At 53.0% G+C, this 21,243-nt stretch overlaps 7 protein-coding genes across 7 annotated transcripts; 1 reads left to right on the forward strand and 6 right to left on the reverse strand.

Annotated features, from left to right (window-relative positions):
- Nucleotides 1-475: 475 nt before the first annotated feature.
- Nucleotides 476-1,327, reverse strand: PHACADRAFT_257463 (uncharacterized protein; the record flags this gene model as incomplete). Its single annotated transcript, XM_007396596.1, has 1 exon — nt 476-1,327. Exon 1 carries the CDS (start codon nt 1,247-1,249, stop codon nt 476-478), a length of 774 nt encoding a protein of 257 aa, XP_007396658.1. The 5' UTR covers nt 1,250-1,327.
- Nucleotides 1,328-3,365: 2,038 nt separating this feature from the next.
- PHACADRAFT_257464 (uncharacterized protein) lies at nt 3,366-3,931 on the forward strand. The gene has a single exon (XM_007396597.1). It carries the CDS (start codon nt 3,692-3,694, stop codon nt 3,860-3,862), a length of 171 nt encoding a protein of 56 aa, XP_007396659.1. The 5' UTR covers nt 3,366-3,691; the 3' UTR covers nt 3,863-3,931.
- A 4,182-nt stretch (nt 3,932-8,113) lies between these two features.
- On the reverse strand, nt 8,114-10,107 carry PHACADRAFT_209784 (uncharacterized protein; the record flags this gene model as incomplete). Its single annotated transcript, XM_007396598.1, has 4 exons — nt 9,731-10,107; nt 9,350-9,384; nt 9,028-9,283; nt 8,114-8,972 (listed from the first exon to the last, which is right to left on the reverse strand). Exons 1-4 carry the CDS (start codon nt 10,057-10,059, stop codon nt 8,114-8,116), a joined length of 1,479 nt encoding a protein of 492 aa, XP_007396660.1. The 5' UTR covers nt 10,060-10,107.
- Nucleotides 10,108-10,486: 379 nt separating this feature from the next.
- On the reverse strand, nt 10,487-10,998 carry PHACADRAFT_209785 (uncharacterized protein; the record flags this gene model as incomplete). The annotated part of the gene is made up of 2 exons (XM_007396599.1): nt 10,487-10,775; nt 10,847-10,998. 2 exons carry the CDS (start codon nt 10,996-10,998, stop codon nt 10,616-10,618), a joined length of 312 nt encoding a protein of 103 aa, XP_007396661.1. The 3' UTR covers nt 10,487-10,615.
- A 3,638-nt stretch (nt 10,999-14,636) lies between these two features.
- On the reverse strand, nt 14,637-15,249 carry PHACADRAFT_196390 (uncharacterized protein; the record flags this gene model as incomplete). The annotated part of the gene is made up of 4 exons (XM_007396600.1): nt 14,637-14,684; nt 14,741-14,807; nt 14,867-15,142; nt 15,197-15,249. The coding sequence occupies 4 exons, from the start codon at nt 15,247-15,249 to the stop codon at nt 14,637-14,639; spliced, it is 444 nt and encodes a 147-aa protein (XP_007396662.1).
- Nucleotides 15,250-16,467: 1,218 nt separating this feature from the next.
- Nucleotides 16,468-18,267, reverse strand: PHACADRAFT_209786 (uncharacterized protein). The gene is made up of 6 exons (XM_007396601.1): nt 18,014-18,267; nt 17,549-17,963; nt 17,374-17,492; nt 17,173-17,317; nt 17,035-17,121; nt 16,468-16,981 (listed from the first exon to the last, which is right to left on the reverse strand). The coding sequence occupies exons 1-6, from the start codon at nt 18,148-18,150 to the stop codon at nt 16,694-16,696; spliced, it is 1,191 nt and encodes a 396-aa protein (XP_007396663.1). The 5' UTR covers nt 18,151-18,267; the 3' UTR covers nt 16,468-16,693.
- Nucleotides 18,268-19,107: 840 nt separating this feature from the next.
- PHACADRAFT_257471 (uncharacterized protein) lies at nt 19,108-21,212 on the reverse strand. The gene is made up of 6 exons (XM_007396602.1): nt 20,533-21,212; nt 20,065-20,479; nt 19,889-20,007; nt 19,687-19,831; nt 19,545-19,631; nt 19,108-19,487 (listed from the first exon to the last, which is right to left on the reverse strand). Exons 1-6 carry the CDS (start codon nt 20,667-20,669, stop codon nt 19,200-19,202), a joined length of 1,191 nt encoding a protein of 396 aa, XP_007396664.1. The 5' UTR covers nt 20,670-21,212; the 3' UTR covers nt 19,108-19,199.
- Nucleotides 21,213-21,243: the final 31 nt, after the last annotated feature.

Raw genomic sequence — 21,243 nt, forward strand, 5'->3', positions numbered from 1 at the left:
TTGTGGTAGAAGCAACGTCTGGAAGACGAACTTGGGAGGATCGATGCGGTACGTTTGTCGAGGCGGGAGAAATCAGGGAAGGGAGTGGAAGGAACCGGGGGATGCGACAATGGGCTATTGACGTGGATAGCTCCGCTTACAGACCGATATGTACTCTCCTCTCCGCATGTAGTCTTGGCATTGTCTGTGCGAAGTCTATCTCGAAACCCCATATTCTGCATTGAAATGTGAGTGGAGGGCTTGCTCGTCGGGATACTTCGGCGAGGGAGATGTCCAGAAGTGTAAGCATAGAAACGAAACTACCTTTCCTTGGTTTAGGGTAGTTGAAATGTGAGATATAGACCGTCTTGATACGCCAAGCAGTTTCCCGTAGCCCCTGTATTTCCGTCACTTCAATGCTGATTGAAATATCGTTGTATTCGACTACGCAAGTGCCAGAAATATATATGAGGCTTATAGCGACTTGTGGAGTTACTCAATGAATCTCACCTTCCAGGTACCGAGTGGTTTTTTGTCCTTGGTTACCATTAAGAGTAAGGCTGTATCGCGATGTCTCAGGCTTAGCATCGTTGTCAAACGACGTGTGCAGATGTCCTAAAGCTTGAGCTATTTGCAAGATGGCATCTTCATCGTCGTGGTGCAATGGGATCCCATTTGCTCGTTGACGATGCTGCAATGCGACAGCGAGTGAAGAGCTCGAGCTCGGCTTGCCTAGGATTCCGAGCGAGGTCAATGCCAGAATTGCATATGTGGGTACCTGGCACTCTTGTACTTGGAAAGTCTGCAGCTCTGTCAGAGTGACCGATGGCGGCCAGAAGAAGTGTTGAGGAGCCAGCAAGACCTTTATCTTCTTCAGGCTAATATCTCGGATACGAGGTAGGCCACGGATAATGCGAAGGAACTGCGTCAAAGATTTAAATTCCAGATCGTCCATATTCAGGGAAACGAGTTCTCGGAGCGGACGTAGAAGAGCTTGGATTCTGGTCTCAATCCATGGTGGCGCGCAAATCATTTCTGAGCTGGAGTACCGAGATTCAAAGAGGCTGATGAGCTCGGCTTGGTGGAGATGGATGCCAAAAGATGATAAAACCAGGGCGAAGCTTGGGGGCTTATCCGAGTTGTGTCCGAGTTGATCGCTCCTGCCGCTTACGCGCACCTCGCGCGGAAGATGCAAGGCCCTCGAAGAGCGGAATATGGCGTCCAAGCGATGTAGCTTGACTACGCTTTCGATTTTTAGGGGCTCAAACATCAAGGGACGGCAGATCTTCGCCCATGTACGACAGACCATAGCACATCTACTCAAGGCGGCTACATCACTGGTTGAAAAGCAGTGTCAATTGACGCAAGAAGTACAGACAAGAAACCACTCACTCCTTCGAGACTAATGCGGCAAAGACGGCGATCAATGCAGTAATTTCATCGGGGAGCAGTGAGGCATCATACTCAAACTTTCTTCGCCGCTGAATGAAATAGTTCTCCGTGAAGTGGCGAAAGTCGAAGATGAATCTGGTCTGTCCAAAATTTGTACCAATACGTAGGTGCGATGGAACGATCTGTGCTACGCCATTGTAGCAAGCCAGTTGTATGGCAGGGCGCAGTATCCCCTTGAGACCACTGGCACACCACCGCCAACCTGCAGCAGATTCCACTTGCGCTAAGTACGAGCTCTATGCATCTTTGACAGGAGTGACCTACCAAGGAAAGTGCCGTTCTTGGTGAAGAATATAGAATCATCGGCGCGCGAGACTCCACATCCAAGTATATCACCGGCTTCGGTCTTCAAGTTAACTCACAGCACAACATGTTCTGATATGAGCTTACCCGCAACAGAGTCTGAAACGACGAATCCGGACAACCAGGGTGTACCGACCACAAACGTCCGGCTGCGGAACGGTACAGCATTGTATCCAAGTATTGAGGGTGAATGCACGGTCAGAGCGCTTGAGCTGTGTTCTTCAACAGTTATGCTGCAGTTCCGAGACCTATTAGAAAAAGGTAATAAAGACTCGGGCACTCTATATACGGACCCTATCGTGATAGCTATACTGGGGAACCATGAAAGCGTTAGTTATGCAAGCCATGGTGAACACCGTCGATTCCAAGGCTCACCTCGATGCACTCCACAAGAGAGTCAGAGCATTGATTTGTATTTCATAGTAGTGAAATGGGTAATGGAGGTCGATGCCCCGCTCCGCAGTGTATGATACCGACGACAGTTCAGCTTGAAAGCTATCAAAAGACGTCTCGAATATTAGTCCATCATTATCAGCGAATGAGGTTTGCGGAGTTGGCGTTCCCCTGAGATAGTCTGGTGTCCGATCCCAGCAGTGCGGCAATTCAACGCAGTCGAGCAGCGGATCGGGAAGTCCATGGTCTAGTCTAACTCCTTTCAGATATTGATGTACATGCGGGAGGGTTCGTTGAAGATAGTCGAGCGACGGCATAACTGCAATGTGGTCGGGTGCAAGCCTGGAAAAGGCCTGAGTTGGAGAAAGGTTTCGCCGTAGCCGGTGGTCTTCAAGCTCAGCCGGCGCCGATATGTGCAGCTTGTAATCGAAGAAGGCGCTCATAGCCTCTCTAACAGCCACGATTACCCGACGCACTGGCACGTAGTATGTCGTGGATCCCAGACGATTCGTGCTTTTCGCGAGAAAGCGTAGACACGGCGCATGCGTTGGTACTACACTCCATGGCCAGCTCCAGGAGATTCTAGTATGCTTAGGAAGAAATAAGCAAGAGCCCACGCACTAATTTCCGCATACTCCATGTCGGGACCTGTGCAATCTGATTAAGTTTGGCCGCAGCCCTGAGGCAGTCATTCGCACAGGACTCTTCTCACTGCCCCGCCACGGACGGAGAACCCGGCGTTAGGTGATTGCAAGGCGGCAGCAATTGATCAAGCCTCACATGCACATACGGGCACCGGCCACGTACAGGTGTAAACCGCGGGCAAGAGGCTGCGTTCCAGCGGCATTGTCAATACACATGAGGCCCCCCATGTACACCGCATTCGCCCAATGCAGCGATGCAATTCAAAGCATTAGTCTCACGATTCACAGTCCGTGAGGGCTACAAGCATGGTAGTTTGAGCTGAGGAGGCGCACTGCCCATGAAAGCAGGCAGATCGGAAGAAACATTACGCACACAATATGATACGCTCTAACGAGTACAAGCGTCATGAAACCGCAAGTGACAGCCTACACGAGCACCGTATCCAGAATGTTTCGCGGGCACAAGACACCGGCCGCAAGGCACCCGTCACCCTTCATCTGAAGTTTATGCCAATTTTATTACGTGCATAGCAAGCAAGCAGAGTATAGCATGCAGCGCACCGGATTCGTTAGCTTATACACATATAGTGTCGTGATACACGTCCACTAGCGGAAGCATACACCGATGTCGTTGCTGAGTATCTCAAGGAAACGTGCATTGGGAATAGCGGGGACAAGAATTGGGCAACCATGTCAGCAATGTGCGAGAGTGCGCGTGCGACTCTTTTTTTTTTCCGCTTGTTTATAAAGGCCCGTAGAACTACTGCTACATGGGGGCCTTGCGCGTGCGACTCAGCGCGAGCGCGCCGAAGACACCGACTTGAGTGTCAAGCGAGCCAAGCATCACGAATCAGCGATGCGCATATGATATGTTTGCGTAGTCGCAGTCGGAGAGGTTGACCAAGGAGTCTTGATCGGCCATGATATCCTCCAGCTCTGCGTACGCGACGAAGCTCGCCGCGTGCAGCTCTGCTGCCGTCAAGATTTCGCTACGTGGCACAGCTGGGACGGCGGCCGGGGAAAGAAGTAGCGCAGCACCCGGAGTCGAGCGCGAGTGCGTGCATTCTGGAGTCTCTGCCGATCTACGTTAGCGGGCCATTGATTGTTGCAGTGGACAAAATGAAAATTGGGCACATATGGTCTTAATAATCAGCAGATCAGAAATGAGCAGTCGATAGCTAGCGGACAACGTACAGGATCCGGCTGGTTGCGATCTGAGCCGGCGCCTTGACTGAAAACGCAGAGCATTTTCAGGCCTACTCTTGTTCTGGTCGCCACAGTCGCCGGCGACGCGGCCACACCGTACACGTGCATCTTGCTGATTGAAATGCTGGCTGGAATAGATAATGGTCCTTGCCGCTATCGGTGCGCGACGCAGAGGTTAGTGTATGCGGGCGGCATTGAAGCTGACGATCGTCGAGGAACCGGAAGCTATCGTGAGATAGAGTTCGGACGCAGCCATGAGGTTGACAGAAGGCTCGATAGAACATGTAGACTCGCTCTGTCCGACGAAGGGCTCCGTGACGATGGCGGCGGACTCGGCGTCCAAGGTATTGGTGACCTTGAAGACTCAGTTAAAGCTCTTGACGACTCACTGCACAAAAGCGATGAGGAAGACGATGGGCCGGAGTGCGCTTTTGAAGAGCTAGTGTATGTCGACCGTCACCTAAATGAAGAACGCGGCACTGTGAGGGCCCGGATAAGGACATCCGAGGCGAGGTACACAACCACCTTGAAGATATAGAAACCGGACTTCAAAGTGAACATTGTGATCACCTGCTGAGGAAAGAGGCCGATGATGAACGTGAGCCTATCACGATTTGAGGTCAGCTGTCGAAGTATAGTAGATAGGACGCGGAAATGGGGTAGGAAACAGAGCATCTTGCGCTGGAAAACATAAGCCCACCAGGCGATGAATATCCAAGGATGCGGTTTACGTGCGAGAATGACGACGAGGGGGGGTGGAGAGGACGGTGATGTCAAGTGCGTGGGCAGCGGCCGAAGGAGCGAACTGAGAGTATTAACACTCACCAATGAATTATTTTCATGCCCGCATTCTGGTGTCAACAAATCTTGCTGAAAGATGGACGGGCGGAGGACTGAGAGAGCCAGGTCGCGGCAGCCAGAGATCCATGTCGACAGTTGCGCTTGCATCCAGACGAGAGCACGTAGGCGAGATGGCACGAACGCCGTGAGACTATACAGGGTGGATGGTCGTAGAATGGTTGTATAGTCTGATATTACATGTCACCTAGGTGGCTGGTCAGTCACGGTCATCTAATGATGGTGCGAGACGTACAAGTCACGATATCCAGTAGCAAGATTGATCTCCCGCTGCCCTGCAGCTCATTTCTCTAACCGAATTCGCCCGCGCCTGCTTTTGTGCACCCCTACTGCTTCTACCTTGCTTCAGATACTCCCGCATCTGGAAACCTTCCCCTGCCGTACTCATCTCCTCTGCGCCATCCCAGCTGGAAGACGCACGTTCAATGTCTAGTCGCGTGTTTGCTTAGGGGATGCTGAACTCGTCAGAGCGGGCTCAGCCACCAACAGCAGCCACATACGCATAACCGTCTTCGCAACAGCTTCTGGTATCCGCCGTAGGGCGCGGCCTGGGAACAAAACACGGCGCAGAATCTAGGGTGTAGGACACACAAGGACATGAAAAAATACACATATTTCGGCGATGTGAGGCGGCAGGGGGACGGAACATTCAAGTGCCCGAGGAATCGCGGGTAGAGCGTGTCAAGGTCGACGCGGGCATGCACCCATGTCGCGGACGGCAGGCGTGTGAAGTCGGACTTGCAGCAGTATCTAGTCGAGACCAGACTAGTGAGAGAGGTGGGTGCCGGGTCGGACGCAGCAGCGTTCGTGTCGAGGCACTCTGCAGACTACGTTTGGATGAGAAAACAAGGCGCAAGGAGTGATGTCGCGGTAAACACGGCACTCAGTGCAGTCACGTGGATGACGTCACCCCGCAGCTCGCGTTCGTATAAATGCTCGAGCTCGTCGAGCGACGTTATGTTCGCCTCTCTCAGCTCTGCATCAAGCTTAGCTTCTCCAGTGCTCAGCGGATGTTCCATCGTCCGACACAACCGAAATATCATCGCAGGCGGTCCACCGTAGGCTGGACCGCTTGCGATGACATTTGGTTCATTTCGTCTCAAATTCTTCCCGTCTGAGCCATTCGATGGCTTCCTGACCGCTCTTGCTCTCGAAAATCGACGGCATGTACGATAGCCCACGAATGATCACAAATCCCTTCTGCAATTGTCTACATTATGACATGATGGCATAGAGGCGTGAGGCGCCTTTGCGTGCTTCAGGATAACAGCGACACGCTCGCGGGTCCTCTCTACAGTGTTCGACCTCTGCTGGATATAATCCTATGCATTGCTTTCAGTTCGCTCACGGGCTCTTTTATCGCATTGTGCACCGTGTGTGTATGCTCCCCGCTGGTAGGCTGTAGCTCATGCGACCGCCTGGTACTAGTGCGTTTGTTGTTGCCTGTGTGTCATTTGACGGCTAAGACTCGACCATTTTTCTTGCTAGAAATGCCAGCTTCGAGGTCGCATGCTCAAGTGAAGCTTTGAAAGCACATCTGTTTCACGAAGCGGAGGGCGCTCCCCGGCGGCAAGTCCCTTGACTCTCCAGGATCAGGATGAAGGATTCGTTTCTCATGCAATGTAACAAATCCTATTTCTCGCGACAGACCATTGACATCCACTACACCTTGGGCCGGCAACCGGTCGACGGGTGAGCGTGTGTCTCGCAAGCGGCCCCTTCTCTCTGGACATGAGCACTAGCTCTCATACTTTCAATCTGAATGTCATCATATAACAGGAGTCCTGGTCTAACAGACTTGCTCGGATGTAGGTGCGTCCCCTGGAGCTCTCGCGACGCATCTCGCTGACAAGCCGCGTCAGGTTTGTCTGGCGATATCAGCCAGTATGCCCTACAACATTGCGGGGGAGGAGGATCGTGACCACTCTTCGCTGTTTGTTTCTTGCTGCCTATAGCCAGCTTACTTTGGATGGATGGTCGGACGTAGTTTCGTCTTGCATGCGCTCGCGCGCCCTCGAATCAAGCATTTTGTTCCCTTCGCATGCAAGTCTTTACTTGTGTAGCTCGTGCAATATTGTCGCGCAAAGACAATAAGAATAAAAGGAAACTGAAATTGCAGTCAAATCTCCGAAACTATGTGTCTGGCCTTTTGGCTTGCAATTCAGCACTATGTCAAAACTTGCAGTATCATTCTCGTCTGAAATGCTCCAACCACGAACAGCGGAGGATAACGCAGCCCTCGGGCTCTGCATATACTATAATGAGTCAAACTCTAGATGCTGTCTTTCACCCCAAGCTAACGCATAAGTAAAAACATGACCGTCCCTTGTAGCTCTCCCTATTCGTCCCACCTGAAAGCAGTCCCGTGCCGAAGCCACGGCATCGTTCCAACTCCCGTCGCATCTGCCTACCCTGGCTCCCTTCTCCTGCGTCGAATCCCACGTCAACTCACGCCTTCGGCACCTCTTTCATCTCTCACCGTCTCGACATCCTTGCATGTGATCGACCCAGCAGCTTTCCCTCAAACCGCATGCCCGGAGGTCAAGGTTCAAACGACGAAAGCGGCCACCTGGACAGCGCGGCGGGAGTCGCGCTCAAGCACGGGTGGGGTCTTCAAAAACGGCCTGTGCCATGGCGACCTCAAGGATGCACATTTGGCGTGCTGCTCGACGCGGATGACATGGTGTGTAAGGGGTCGGCTCGCGGAACGGTCGACAGCCCTTGAGCGCCAGCCACGGTTGGGGGAGCGCAAGCGCAACCAGGCGGGTGTGGCGGGCAGAGGTAGGATGGAGGCTGCGGCAACCGAGGACACCGTCTTGACATCGGCTGGCAGCGAGCGGGTCTTGTTTGGGAGGCTGGTATAGGCATTATCGAGGAGGTGAACCCGAGGGGGTCAGTGTGGCAAGCCTGTTGATAGAAACATTTACGAAGGGGATGAGAGAATGTGAGGATGACTGGCGTTTGGATGGCGGTAGTCAGCTGAGGTGTACTCTCCCTTGCGCATGGAGTATCGGCATCCTAAGTGAAGTATTGAACTTCCAATGTCGGAGCTGGCATTCAAATATGAGTGGAGGGCTCGCTTGTCTCGATATATCAGCGAGTGAGGTATCCAAAAATGCAAGCGTCAGCTTTTGATCTTTTTTCCTTGCGAAGGCGTGCTCGCGGGAACTAGGCAAGATGGTAACCGCCTTGATATGCCATATGTCTGGCTCTTGCATCTGCGCCACTTCGACACCGATTATGAGGCTGTTGCATGCGACTGCGCAAGTGTCGAGAATTTAGATGAGCATTTTAACAGCACGTTCAGGCGGCTGGGGAATCTTACCCGACATGTACTCAGTGGTCTGACCTTCTTCGAGTTGCCTGCCACCGAGATTAAAGATGCATTGCATCTGCCCGGCGTTTTCACCCAGCAGCGTATGTAAATGACCCAGGACTTGAGCTATCTGTAGAACAGCATGCTCGTCGTGGTAGTGCGGGGAGATTCCGTTCAATTCTCGGCGTTGCTGCAGGGCACTGGAGCCCGGCATGCCCCAGATGCCGAGCGAGACGAGTGCTGGAATCGCAAGTGGTGGGATACTGCAATCTACGATTTTGAGAACCTGCAGCTCTGTCAGAATAAGTGATGGCGGCCAGTAATAGCGTTCCGGAGCCTTCAAAAGCTCTATATCCTTGAGATGAATCTCTCGGACCCGAGGTAGGCCCCGGAAGACGCGAAAGAGTTGCGTCAAGGACTGGAACTTGATTCTACACAAGTGCAAGGAATCGAGGTTTCGGAGTGGACGAAGAAGAGCTGAGATCCCGGTCTCGACTCGTGGTGGTGCTTCTTGTATATGCGCTGCAACGTCGTCCCCGGGCATGCGCGTCCCAGACCAGCTGATGCACTGTGACTGTCGAAGGTGATGGCCCAGAGACGAGAGGACTAAGGCCATACTGGGGGCCGTGACTGGCCGCGCAACTTCGCCGCCTATGTGCACCTCATGCGGAAGGTGCAAGACACTCAGGGAGCGGAATATAGTGTGCAGGCGGTGAAGCTGGACCACACTACGGACTTGAATACGCTCATACATTACAGGACGGCAGATCTTGGCCCATGTGTGAAAGACCATGGCAAGTCTGCTCAAGCCTGCCGTATCACTAGTTGAAGAATGTGTCAACTGGCTTCAAGAAACGCAAAGAAGAGATCACTCACTCTGTCGTGGCCAATGCAGCAAAGGTGGCGATTATTGCAACAACCTCGATGGGCAGCAACATCGCACCGTGTCGGAATTTCCGCCATTCAGGTTTCTCTGTGAAGGTTGATAAGTCGAAGGTGAATTTGTGCTGTCCAAGATTGGTACTGATACGCGTATAAATCGGAGCAGGTTTTTTGACATTGTCCCAAACCAGATTGACAGCAGGACGCAGTATCTTCTTGAGCTCAAGCTCATCAATGAATCGCGAGCCACCTGTAGTGGATGTAACCAAGCGTTAAGCACACGCGATACTCATCTATCACCATGAGCAACACATACCAAGGATAGCGCCATTCTTGGTGTAGATTATGCGACTATCGACGCGTTGACACTCCGCACCCAAATGTATCACCGTCTTCAGGTCGTATGAAGTTAGCTGCCAGTGGGATATATTTCAACATGAACTCACCCTCGAAAGGACCTGACACGTTTGCTCCGGGTAGGAAGGGGCCGTTGCATCGGAATGGCGACAGTGAATATTTGTCCTGCAGAGCACCTGATCGATATTCTTCGATGATCATGCTGTAGTTTCGAAGGTTGTTTAGTTACGATATATGACAGAGGCTAGGATAGTCTCAATACGGACCCCAACTTAATGCGTATGCTGGACAACGGCGGATATGTCACTTGTCATACAGATTGTTCTGCTCCTTGACTCACCTTGGATCGCTCTGCAGACGTCTCGTGAATATGATGCGTATTTCGTAGTAGTAGAATGGATAGGACGGATCAATGCCACATTCCGCAATGAATAGTGCCGACCGCTCGCTCTCTCCGAAAATGAACTCGTTCAGCTGCATGTGGGTTGTGGGTCCATCAGTATTAACTACCCACGGGAGATTGTATACGGGAGCTACGGGGGAGGTTGCTTTCCGTTCCCAGCACACCGGTAATCCTTTGCTGAACGGCGGTTTGGGAAGGCCCTCGTCCGATATAATTCCTTCTGGATATTGGTGCGCGTGCGGGAGGAGTCTCTCGATTGTCGACATGACTGCTGGTCTGCGATATGGCCAAGGGGAAGGGAACAGAGTTAAAGGAAACTCAGCTGCGACCTTGCCATCCAGTATACAAAAGCTGTGCTTGGAATGAAGAAGGTATTTGTTTAGCCTTACAGCCCCTGCAACAGCCACAGCCGTCTCGTGCGCTAGCATGCGGCACGCCGCGAGTTCATCAAAGGTGTCCCGCGCACAAATTATGAGCGAAGCTCGTCTGCCTTTACTATCCCCTAGCTAATCCAGTGGAATCCCCATTATCCTTAGCAACGAAAAGATAGGTTGCGCAGCGATCACGCACACGCTGCAGCGGAGAGTGAACAATCTGATCGAGTTCAACCACAGCAGTCGCCCGGCGTTGGCGTGGAACTCTCCTTGCTGCCCCGCCGCGAACGGAGAACTAGCGTTAGTTGCAGAGCAAGATGCGTGCACAGGTTTAAGTCTTTGTCAAGACAGGTCAGCATGCTGTTGATCTTCGTGACAGGCGAGGCGGCGTCACCCGGCTCCTCCAGCAACAAGTGCAAATGGTGGCTGAGCGAGCGCAATACAAGATTTAGCTGGCGATAGCGAGGCAAAAGAGGACACGTCTACTGAGCGCGTGCAGCGCGCTTGAGGTCCCGTTATTGTCCCGGACGCCGCTGTCGTCGACGATAGTCCGGACGTGCGCCATGAGCTCCTTGCGTTCGATAGTACGCATGTTGCCAGTTTGAATACTCGCTAGGACAGCTGTGATTGATGCAGCCATCAGGTTTTGCGGTGGGACGACGAGGCGATGTATGCGGACAGGATGAGGCCAGTGATGGCCTCGGTGCGGGATATGACTGCAAGGCCGAGCTGGAGCACAGCCACGCAGAATTTAGCGGGGCACGCGGCCCCATCCAGACCGATGAAGGACGACGCAGTGATTAGGATGACCTCCGAGCCTAGAAGATCCATGGCTTTGAAAAGCAAAGCCCTCGCCTCGTAGCAGCTTCCAACACGTTCGGGTCCATAATCAACGGTCGGAAGAGCTCATTGGTGGGTATGGACAGCGACACCAACATTCTCGACAGAGCAGCGACTTGCATGCGTGCCGTCGGATGGTCAGATCTTTGGGTTTCGTGACCGTGTTCTGCACTGCGGCCAGATGAAGGCGGAGAGGTCTGGTGCAAAGAGACCGATAGACACGGCGTTCTTCTGGGGCAGCTTCGCAGAGCACGTTTGACCTATCGAGGTACGAAGTATAGCAGCCCAGTTCTGACATCCTGTCAGTGACGCATTCGACGCGTTGTGGGCTCAGAACGCACCTGTATCTGAGACCGTCAAAACTACACGGTTTGAAGCCGTGTGCGAATATTGGCAGCATTGAGTAGCCGGGGCTTCGTTTCTCTGGAACTCCGGGAGGCCATCGATCATCGTTCGCCACCGGTCGATGCTTCGAGGCCATAAATTATACTGGGCTACAAACGCGTGCTTTGAATAGCGCACCTAGCGGATAAACCATCCTTGATTGGCATACTCAGTCTCCGATTCGCCTCCTCGACGGGCTGGCGCAGCACATCACCGGAGTAATACTCGGCCTGTGATGCGGAATAAACGCCAGAGTAGACAGACAACGACGAGTCGAGTTTCTCGGAGGTGCGGTGACGAGCAGTGACTCGGCCGCTGGGAAAGCGCACTTGACCGAGCCGACTACAAAAGCACTACAAAAGCATCTTGCTCGTCGTACAGCTGGACATCCAGAGCTTGCGCTCGAGAGTAGCGACTTCTGCGTGACAGAGACGTGGTCCCTTTCCGACCAGGAAACTTTCGACAGCTTGTTGCCTGCGCAGAGCAGGAACACGGGCGTGACGATAGTCTTGAGCTGGGGAGTGCGGCGAGGAAGACGATCTTCGGCGGCATGACGACAAAGGAATCAAACTGAATGTATAAACTCGCTTCGGTATATTCAACATTGGAACAGCGACATCACAAAAAGCCGTCGACTGGCAAAGCGAGGAATACGTACCGGATGGACGTGCCAACCCCCAAGAGCAAATGCGCTAGGCTGGCACCCGACTGAGCGACACGTGATCGGCGGTGCAACAGCGCGAAAGAGGTATTATGTCGTGCTAGAGTAACGAGACACCGAGGACGTGGAAGGCCAGGATCGCGGTCGACGATCTAATGGTAGTAGACTCTAGAGTCTAGGGCAACATCTCTGACGCGTTCAGGTCACGTGTAATATCACGTGGACGCGCTACATGCCAAGCGCGTCGTCCTCACCTTCGTATCCTCGCGTATCGTGCAATACTTCCGTCTCAGAGGGTGTCCTGTGGAATACCCACTCTGCCACTTTTCCATGAAGTTCTAGAGCGTGCTCATCTCCATGGCCCTCGCGCTCGTCCAACGCCTAGCCCGTACTCAGTGTCGACGTTAGGCCTGAGGCTGGATACTCTTCTCAGGTCCGTCCCCGTCACTAAACCGAAGATGCTCCTCTTCGACACAGCCCTTGGCACTTCTGACCCACCGACGCACTCCCATTCCCTTCGTGACAGAGTGATACAAACTACTCAACTCCCAGCTTGTCGGCAGATCGGCATTCGCGTTGAAAGTAGCCAAGCCTCCTTGGCTAAGAGCGTTCTTTGGCAAACGAGCGGCATATCCTATGTCCCACCGCTGCCAGCCTCATGAATCGGCCTGAACATGCTTGTGCGACACTTAGTGTGGTCCGACAAAATATTTGAAGCACGAGTGGGTATTCATTATCACTTGCCGCTGACCATGCCGTGGTGGGACAATCTAGCGGTACAACAAAGCGCACCCTGCCAAGTCACTTCGATTCCCGGAAGAGGACCCCTTCCAAGCATAACAAGGCTTTCATGTCGCTTTGCCACCAGTTGCCGGCACTCAGCTTCCCTCTTCGGTCGAGTCCTCGATGTCCTCCTTCGGATTCGTGGGGTCTACCTGCGCGCTTTTGTCTTGGCCTCTCAGCTCCCAGATGCAAGGTACCCATTTGTTCCTCGGTTCCCTGAGTGGCAACGCTTTTCTCGTCTGCCCAGGGATCAAAATTCCATCATGACCAGCCATACCCACGAAATGGACAAACGAGAAACACCCGACGTGTCCTCTGTCCTGCCAATTAAGCACTATCGTTGGCTCTATTTCTTTTCCTGCCGTTAATATTCGCAGCCGGCCCGGGGGGGGGGGGGGGAGCAGCGCCGCCTCTACCTCCATCTACACCGTGAGTAGCTATCAAAAACCACGCTCGATCTTCTCACGCTGACGCCACTTTTTAGGCTATCCTAATCGTCATATCTGTCAGTGTGGCCTTAGCATTCCTGGCTGAGTCGGACTCCGCATCCCGTTGTCCATGACAATGGCACGATCGCCAAGCTCTCCACTGGGTGCAAGTGCACGGGAGGATGTCAGCGTAGTCCATCTGCTAAAGGACATGCGCATGCCCTGCGTGCCGTCTATGCTTTTTAACCTTGGGATGCCGGTGTGTTTGGCACCCCAACCTGTGTGCCCAATGCCTCTCTCGGGGCGTGCCTGCGGCTGTCTGCGCCCTCATGGATAGCTTCTTTGTCCTCGACCCCAAGTGATAATAGCGTGACTACCTAGCCTTGCAAACATCGCTGACCAGATGGCCATGATTCCGGTTGTCGGCCTCTCGTGGCAGCCTATCTGGAACCACAACTGTGTCAAACATCACAAAGATAGGCGTTTCAACTAAGACGACATCGACTGCGGAGGCAAGGGCGCGCTATTCTTTCTCTCTACTGTACCTTCGGGTAACACGGCGCCTATGCAGACTACTTTCACGGCTACTGGTACCAAGCACTCGTGTACTAGATCTTGTTTTCGTCCTTGAACAACTCATTCACGCTTGCGCATTTTGCGGGGCTCTACAAGACTGTTCAAAGGGTAGGCTCAGTGAGTCCATTCGGGATGGACCTGGTGCCAGTGCTGCGGCTGAACAAACGCTGATCAGGGATCTGTACAATGAGATGTGCCGTTGTGTTTTCCCCAACAATAAATAATTGATACAGTCGCTGGTGTCATACAGGAAATGGGAGAGATTGGAATACCAGATGATACACATGCAAAACGGGGCATAATGAATACAGGTGACTGTCCTCTTCGGCACTAGTGTCAGGCAGCCCAGCAATTGGGCAGCTATCAACTGTCATTACCATTCCACCCAAGTCAGGGGATGATCCGACGATGTCGCCCTCGCTTGCATGTTCGGCAAACTGCAACAGAGCGGCACCAGATTCCATTGGATCATCCCGACATGCAAACAATGGACCTGGCAGGTGAAACCCTCCCAAAGTCTCTTCCGTGGCTCCTCTGCTACTTAGTTACTGTCATCACTGCTGTCTTCAACTTCCTCTATCTGGACGTGGTTCAGAGGTTCTCCAATATTCTTGAGGATAACTGAGGGCACTCTAAAGCTGAGGGAGAACTGGGAGAAGTGCTGTGTGCCGGCATCCGAATTGCCGCTTTCGTCAGTGGTGTGGTTGACCTGGCGGAGGTTAAAAATGAAGCGCTGCACTAGCAAAGGGGGCTGTGAATAAGAATATTCAGCCAATGGATATTTGTGCCATCCTTGTTCATGGAATAGTCATCATAAATTCAGTGAAGATGGACGCATAGGTGCTCTGTAAACAGAAGATCAGAACTAAGCGGAGTGAAAGTATTTTCTGGTACTAATCACCCCAGGTCCAGAGAGACTGCTTTCAGAGAATGTGAGGAGTTGCAGAATATTCACAGCTAGGAGGATTCTGAAAGCTCATGTATCAGACGGAGTCATTTAGAAGATTCACGATGTCTAGTAACTTACAGAAAATAAATAGTGCCTAGACTCGGAATAATGCTGCATGAGTTATGTTGCTCATGCGTGGAAAGAGAGATGAGCTTGCCATCTCGGAGCAGAACAGCTGAAACAGACAGGCCAAGGTTTAGCTGTCGCATCTCCTTGAAGTGCTCGAATGACTTGATCCACGTCAGCACGAGGACAATGATGTCAGCAGCGATCAAGCTACATCTCGTGAAATAGAGCACTGCACGCATGTACACAATGAATAAGAGCACGAAATTGAGCAAAGCAGGCTCACTCCTAAGTAAGGCTGTCAGAATTCAGCAAGCGGCGGTGCAACAAGTCTGCACATACTCCATGGTGAGCTTCGGCAGGATGTTGGTGATCTCGTTGCATACAGTGAACATTTGAGTATTCTCATATACAACTGCAGTGCGTTCCCAGTCGAACTAAATCCAAATTAGTATAACTAGCTGCATATCGCTTGAAAGAATGGCAGACGATATTCATTCCAACTGGTACCACTCCGAGTATGAATGAGGCGGCAAGGCAGGCGAATTGTATCCATAACCCCTGCCAGAGTGCGTACACACGGAGAGCAGAGAACACTACACGAAACATCAGTCCAAGAACTCTAGTTTTCTGCGATTCAACAGGAAGTATGCTGGTACTCACATGAGACCAGGACTGTGACCATAAAGTACACGAGCTGGTTCAGTACATAAACAGGCCTGCACCTTGTGACGGATGCGGCGACTTGTGAGAGAGAATTCTACTAAAAAGAGTGCACCCCTGTAGAGCAGTACAGTAAGACCAATATATCCATGAGCACCAGCAGACTCACACAATGGTTCTAACGAGGGTGTAGCAAGTAGAATCAGGCCGAGAAGCATGATCCATCGAGTGGCGAGCAGCAGCATCGAGGGGATCGTCAACTTCCTTCTCCATACCACCGCAATTTCTTGATTGAGGGTTATGGCATATTTGTACATCACAAGGCCTAAAGGGACATATTCAGCCTAGTGCCCCCGCATCTTTGGAATGCCATAGCATACACAGCACTGAGTACACCACATATCTTTCTGGTAGCCTAAATGTATATAGTGCACGTAAGGGGCATAGTATTGTGTAACAAAGAGAGTATCCGTACGCTGTAATTTCTCGCTGCGAGCCTTCGTTTGACTGAGCCATGCTTCCTGTAATGTGCTGGGAAGGCCCACGTTGGCCGGTGTAGGCCTAACGGCACACTCACTCAAAGATTATATATACCGCAGCTTCTTGGAACAGCTGGGAATAAGAATCCTTCATACCAGTCGTAATTTGACAGTTGCTAACCGTTATGATAGCGGGGCACCAGGGTTGATGCACGATCTCTGTCCAATGTCGGTGTAATCTCATTGTCGTCGTGATCGGACACCGCTGTAACATTGTGGCAGATCGAGTCCATCGCTCCGAGCAGTCACATAGTAAGTTATCCTCCCCTTGAGGCAGATATTAGGCTATACGCCACAGAAAGATTATCTATCTTACGTAGATTGCTGGTATCGAGCCTGGAGGCGCCCTACAGACTCTAAAGATCAGCACAATTATCTTATCTGATAAGTCGACCAACACGCTGAAACATGAGGACTCCGACGACCGTGGGAACCGTAACTTTCCTGGCTCTATGCACTCCTTGCGGGATATGCAAGGCAGAAAACATGCTAGCATGTTAACTTGACATACTACTCAGCGGACAGTGCACCTCGCACACGCTGATTACCAGCTGAGTAAAAGTACTGAATAATCAAAACCGCCAATGTCAGACATAACTTATACAGAACGACTGAACCCTCAGGTCACAATCCCACCTTATGCGCCAAACTGATCCCTGACCTTGGCAGGGTCCTTGCATGTATCGCGGCAATAGTTATTGCGCTTGATGCACTCCTCGACGCCCGAGACGACACGCCTCTCGCCTACCGCCCGTGCCCTCTTGACGAGGTCTGCCGTGCGTGGCAGGCGCACTCGTTCGAGCTCCGCAAAGACCGTCTTCAGCGTCTCCGTCGACGGCAATTTCGCCGAGGGGTTGTGCTGTTCGAGCAAGTCGATCAGCAGACCGACGTCCTCGTAGGACTGGCTCGCGCCTTGGCCGAGATGCTGTACAGAGGTCGTCACGGTGGAGCCGGCACCTGAAGGGTTGAAATGCTCACAGGACTGGTAGGGTGAGCGGCATCTCCGACGAGGACTACCCGTCCTTCGAACCAGGTCTTCAGCTCAGGACGGTCATAAATACCATACTGTTGATAGTGGTAAGCCATCGAACAGCTCTTATAGTCCATCGCACTAACCCGGACAATGTTCAAGCTGCTCCTAACCAGCTCGCCAGCGCCGAAGGGCCACTCGCTGAACGGCGAGTTCTTCTTGAAGTGCTCTCCCACTGCGGGATCAATCGACTTCCACCCTTCCTTGACCTCTGGCTCGCGTATGGAAACACTGGAACGCTGACTCATAAATAGACATGAGTAAAGAAGATGGAATGCAATACTTACACCCAGGTCATCAACGAGTCGCTCATGGGGACAACAATCATGTGCGCGCCGTTACCAAACAAGTCGGCCAGTGCATGCTTCCCCTTCCAGAATTCGGGAATGGGAGACACACCACCCCACTACAAAAGAAGCCAATGAGCGACTTCCACAGAGGCAAGAAAACATAAGTCAATACCGAGACAAGACCCGTGTAGTCTGCAGGCGTCTCCCCGAAGAGACAGCTGCGAGTGTTGCTGTGTAGGCCGTCGCACCCAATCACAAAGCTGAAGGTCTCCTGGACACCATTAGCAAACGTGATTGTGACGCTATCCTCCGCCTGCTCAATTTCTTCCAGCTTGTGTCCATACTTGATAGGAATGTCGAGTTTCTGCGCGTACTCGACGAGTCGTTTGTGCAGGGCCGGGCGCCGCAGGGCAATGGACCCAAGCCCGTACGTCTCGCGCTGCCGGCGCCGGTTCTCGCTGATCCCGAGCAGACCGGGGTCCTCAGGCAAGACTGAGTAGAAGTGGAACTCATCCAACTGAAAGCCGTCGATGTGCTCGATTAGACCTGGGATCCTGGCGAGCACTGCCTGTCCGTTGTGCTGTAGTCTGTATCGCGTTAATGTTTTGTAACAGGAGAGACGGAGAGAAGTGCGCACCCGAGACCGAGGCCTGCTTCGGAGATGGCGTCGAGGCGTTCGTAGACGACAGGGTCGTATCCCTTCTGCTTCAAGAGCATGGCTGCCACAGGGCCGGAGACGCCTGCGCCGATGACAGCTACACGAGTGGGAGACATGCTGGACGAATACGCAATTGCGGAGGGCCTGGAAAAGATGTACGATCGGGAGGTTTGGGCTGTGGGTGCGAACAATGCTCGTATTCTGTGGCCTATATATCCTCGCCTTATCTTGCCTGGAAGACTACGCGTGCGGGATACCCATGTGCCAGAGGCCGTGCCGACAAGATGCGTAGGCGGGCGCTGCGTTGATTGGCGTACCCTGACATGTTCGCGTTCAAGAAGTGATGTTCTCGTAGTCGGCGGAGAGCTATATATGCTTTACATCAGCAGCCGAAAATGTACCCCAAGGACACATCAGGACCTGTGATGTCCGGGCAGACATCTCGCGACCTTCAATCTCGCTATGGCAGTCGAAGATCGCTTGCGATGCTGTGAGTAATCATTCTGTCGGCTCGAGAGGCAAAAATGACACATGCAGCTGCAACCGACTCTGATATGTACCCTACGCACGCTTACGGTGAGAATTTAGAGGTTAATTCTGAGCCGTCAGTCAATCGCTACCGAACTATCGTAGTGGCACGACAGAATTCAACAGCCCGTGGTCACGGTCTGACGCCTGGCTGTCAATGAACATATCGGCTGATCGGCTGAGGTTGGTCTGACACCTGGAATTCATCTGATAGGCCTACCAGACCCCAGAAAGTCAGCCAGAGGCACGTACAAAGGCAGGAAAATTCCATTCCAACAATCTTAGCCTAGGGCTGCCTGAGAAAGTTTTCTGGCGGGAAAATTTGTCACCTGCTATCAACACCATGTCATCGACAAGACAAGCTGGTTTCTTTCAGAGGCAAGGAGTTTGCTGGTCAAGACTTGTAAAGTTACTTCGGGCTGGAGAGACGAATGGCCCTGAACATAACCGGCGCTTCCAAAAAGCGTCACCAAATTTATCTTATCTTATACTACTTTATCTGATAAGCCAATTAGCTGCCGTCACTGTCCTTGCCAATGCTATACATCATCGTGAGATACTACAGAAGAGTAAAAATTCTGGGACAGCATTCTTGGTATGTACCCATTACACACACAGCAATCACCGCAGCAGTAGCTCACACACCGAAGCGCGCCTTCATTTTGGCAGGGTCGGAGCACATATCACGGTAAAAGTTGTTACGCTTGATGCACTCCTCGACACCCGAGACGGTGCGCATCTCGCCCTGCGCGCGGGCCTTCTTCACAAGGTCTGCTGTGCGCGGCAGGCGCCCTCGCACGAGCTCTCCAAAGACGACCGTCAGCGTCTCCGTCGACGGCGACTCCGCCGAGGGGTTGTGTTTATCGAGGAGGTCGATCAGGAGACCGATGTCTTCGTAGGCCTGGTTTGCGCCCTGGCCAAGGTACTGCGCGAGACCTGTCAGCCGGAGCCGGCTAGCAAGGGGCTGCGAGGTGATGCTTACGGGGCTGGCAGGGTGTGCGGCGTCTCCGACGAGGACGACCCGTCCCTGGTACCACGTCTTCAGCTCGGGGTGGTCGTAGATACCGTACTGGCCGCCGGGAGTAACCAGTTAGAGTGAATATCCGAGAAGGCGACGAACTTACCTTGACGATCTTCGTGCTATTCTTCACTAGCTCTCTTGCGCCATAGGGCCACTCGCCGCACGGCGAGCTGTTCTTGAAGTTCTCAGCAGCAGCAGCGTCAATCGACCTCCACTCCTCCTTGGTTTCCGGCTCGCGTTGGGCGATTCTAAGATCGACGGCTCGTCAACAAGTGCGTGTGGAAGGTAGGAAGAAGAATGCTCACGCCCAACCCGTTTGGGAGTCGCTCATAGAGACAGCGAGCATATATGTGCCGTTTCCGTACAGGTCGACGGCCGCATGTTTCCCTTTCCAAAAGTCAGGCGTGGGAGACAGGCCGCCCCACTGCAGCAACAAGCCCATGAGCAACTCACACAGCTGCGAGAACGCGCAGCTACATACCTGACACAGCCCCGTATAATCCGCAGGGGTGTCCCCGAAGAGGCAGACGCGCGTGCCGCTATGCAGGCCGTCGCACCCGACGACAAAGCTGAACGTCTCCCGCACGCCGTTCGCGAACGTGACGGCGACGCCGTCGTCCTCCTGCGCGAGCGCCTCGAGCCTGTGGCCATACCTAATCGTGACGCCGAGCCTCTGCGCGAACTCGGCGAGCCGCTGGTGCAGCAGCGACCGCCGCACGGCGAGCGCCCCGAGCCCCGTGGCCTCGCGCAGCCGGCGCGGGTGGTCGCTCGTCCCGAGCAGGCCGGGATCCTCGGGCAGGACCGAGTAGAAGTGGAACGCGTCCACCGGGTAGGCATCGATGTGCTCGAGCAGGCCCGGGATCCTGGCGAGCACCGCTTGACCGTTTGGCTGGAGGCTGGAGGGGCATCAGTGAGTACTCGCGAAGGGGACAAGATTAGTTGGACGTGCGCTATGCCGAGGCCTGCGTCAGACGGGGCGTCGAGACGCTCGTACAGGATGGGGTCGTATCCCTTCTGCTTGAGGAGCATGGCCGCGACGGGTCCTGATACGCCTGCGCCAATAACGCCTACGCGAGCTGGAGACATGTCAGCTGAATGTGTTTATGGTTGGATGTTAAATGTGAAAGAGTCGGGTTCCAACTGCAGAGAACGGCCGCATCCCATGGCCTATATATACTTGTTTTGTACATTGTGCGCGTCGTCCCTGCCCGGAAGACTATACCAACGATGGGTGCACACAGCCACTTCAATTTCGTCGTCGTGTTCGCAGTACAGCAGTACGGCGAATGATGTCATTGAAGGCGGAGAGAGTTCACACCTAACATGATCGTGGACGGTACCTCGAGGACAAATCAGGGGTTTCAAGGCGACCTCGAACTTATAACACTAATTTGAGAGACTGTGGTCAGCGATAGAGTATCCACCAGAGGGTCAAGAAGGGCGTAGTGAACCCAAAAGCTCCAGGCACATCTCCGCTGGCCTCCGCCGGCTTGATGCCTCGAGATGGTTGACAGCCTCGAAGGTCTTTCCGTAGAGCTTATGCTAGGTTTCTGAAGAAGCGTGAGTATTTGATAGGTGCATATACACGCTCCACGCCAGGTATTTGTCTGAGGGACAGTCTCTCGCAGCGTCGTCGTCGTCGTCGTCGGTTCGAAAGAAT

Source organism: Phanerochaete carnosa, assembly GCF_000300595.1.
Source record: "Phanerochaete carnosa HHB-10118-sp unplaced genomic scaffold PHACAscaffold_6, whole genome shotgun sequence".
Classification (NCBI taxonomy): domain Eukaryota; kingdom Fungi; phylum Basidiomycota; class Agaricomycetes; order Polyporales; family Phanerochaetaceae; genus Phanerochaete; species Phanerochaete carnosa.

Bases quoted from the DNA above. Each gene is read 5' to 3' on its own strand.
- PHACADRAFT_209786 (XM_007396601.1), bottom strand. From the start codon at position 18,150: ATGTCTCCCACTCGTGTAGCTGTCATCGGCGCAGGCGTCTCCGGCCCT. The intron at 17,493-17,548 runs GTATTGACTTAT...CTTCTTTTGTAG, and splicing joins ACTACACGGGTCTTGTCTCG to TGGGGTGGTGTGTCTCCCAT. The intron at 17,122-17,172 runs GTTAGTGCGATG...CACTATCAACAG, and splicing joins GCAGCTTGAACATTGTCCGG to TATGGTATTTATGACCGTCC.
- PHACADRAFT_257471 (XM_007396602.1), bottom strand. From the start codon at position 20,669: ATGTCTCCAGCTCGCGTAGGCGTTATTGGCGCAGGCGTATCAGGACCC. The intron at 20,480-20,532 runs GCACGTCCAACT...ATGCCCCTCCAG, and splicing joins GACGCAGGCCTCGGCATAGC to CCTCCAGCCAAACGGTCAAG. The intron at 19,488-19,544 runs GTAAGCATCACC...GGTCTCGCGCAG, and splicing joins CCGCACACCCTGCCAGCCCC to TACCTTGGCCAGGGCGCAAA.
- PHACADRAFT_257464 (XM_007396597.1), top strand. From the start codon at position 3,692: ATGATATCCTCCAGCTCTGCGTACGCGACGAAGCTCGCCGCGTGCAGC.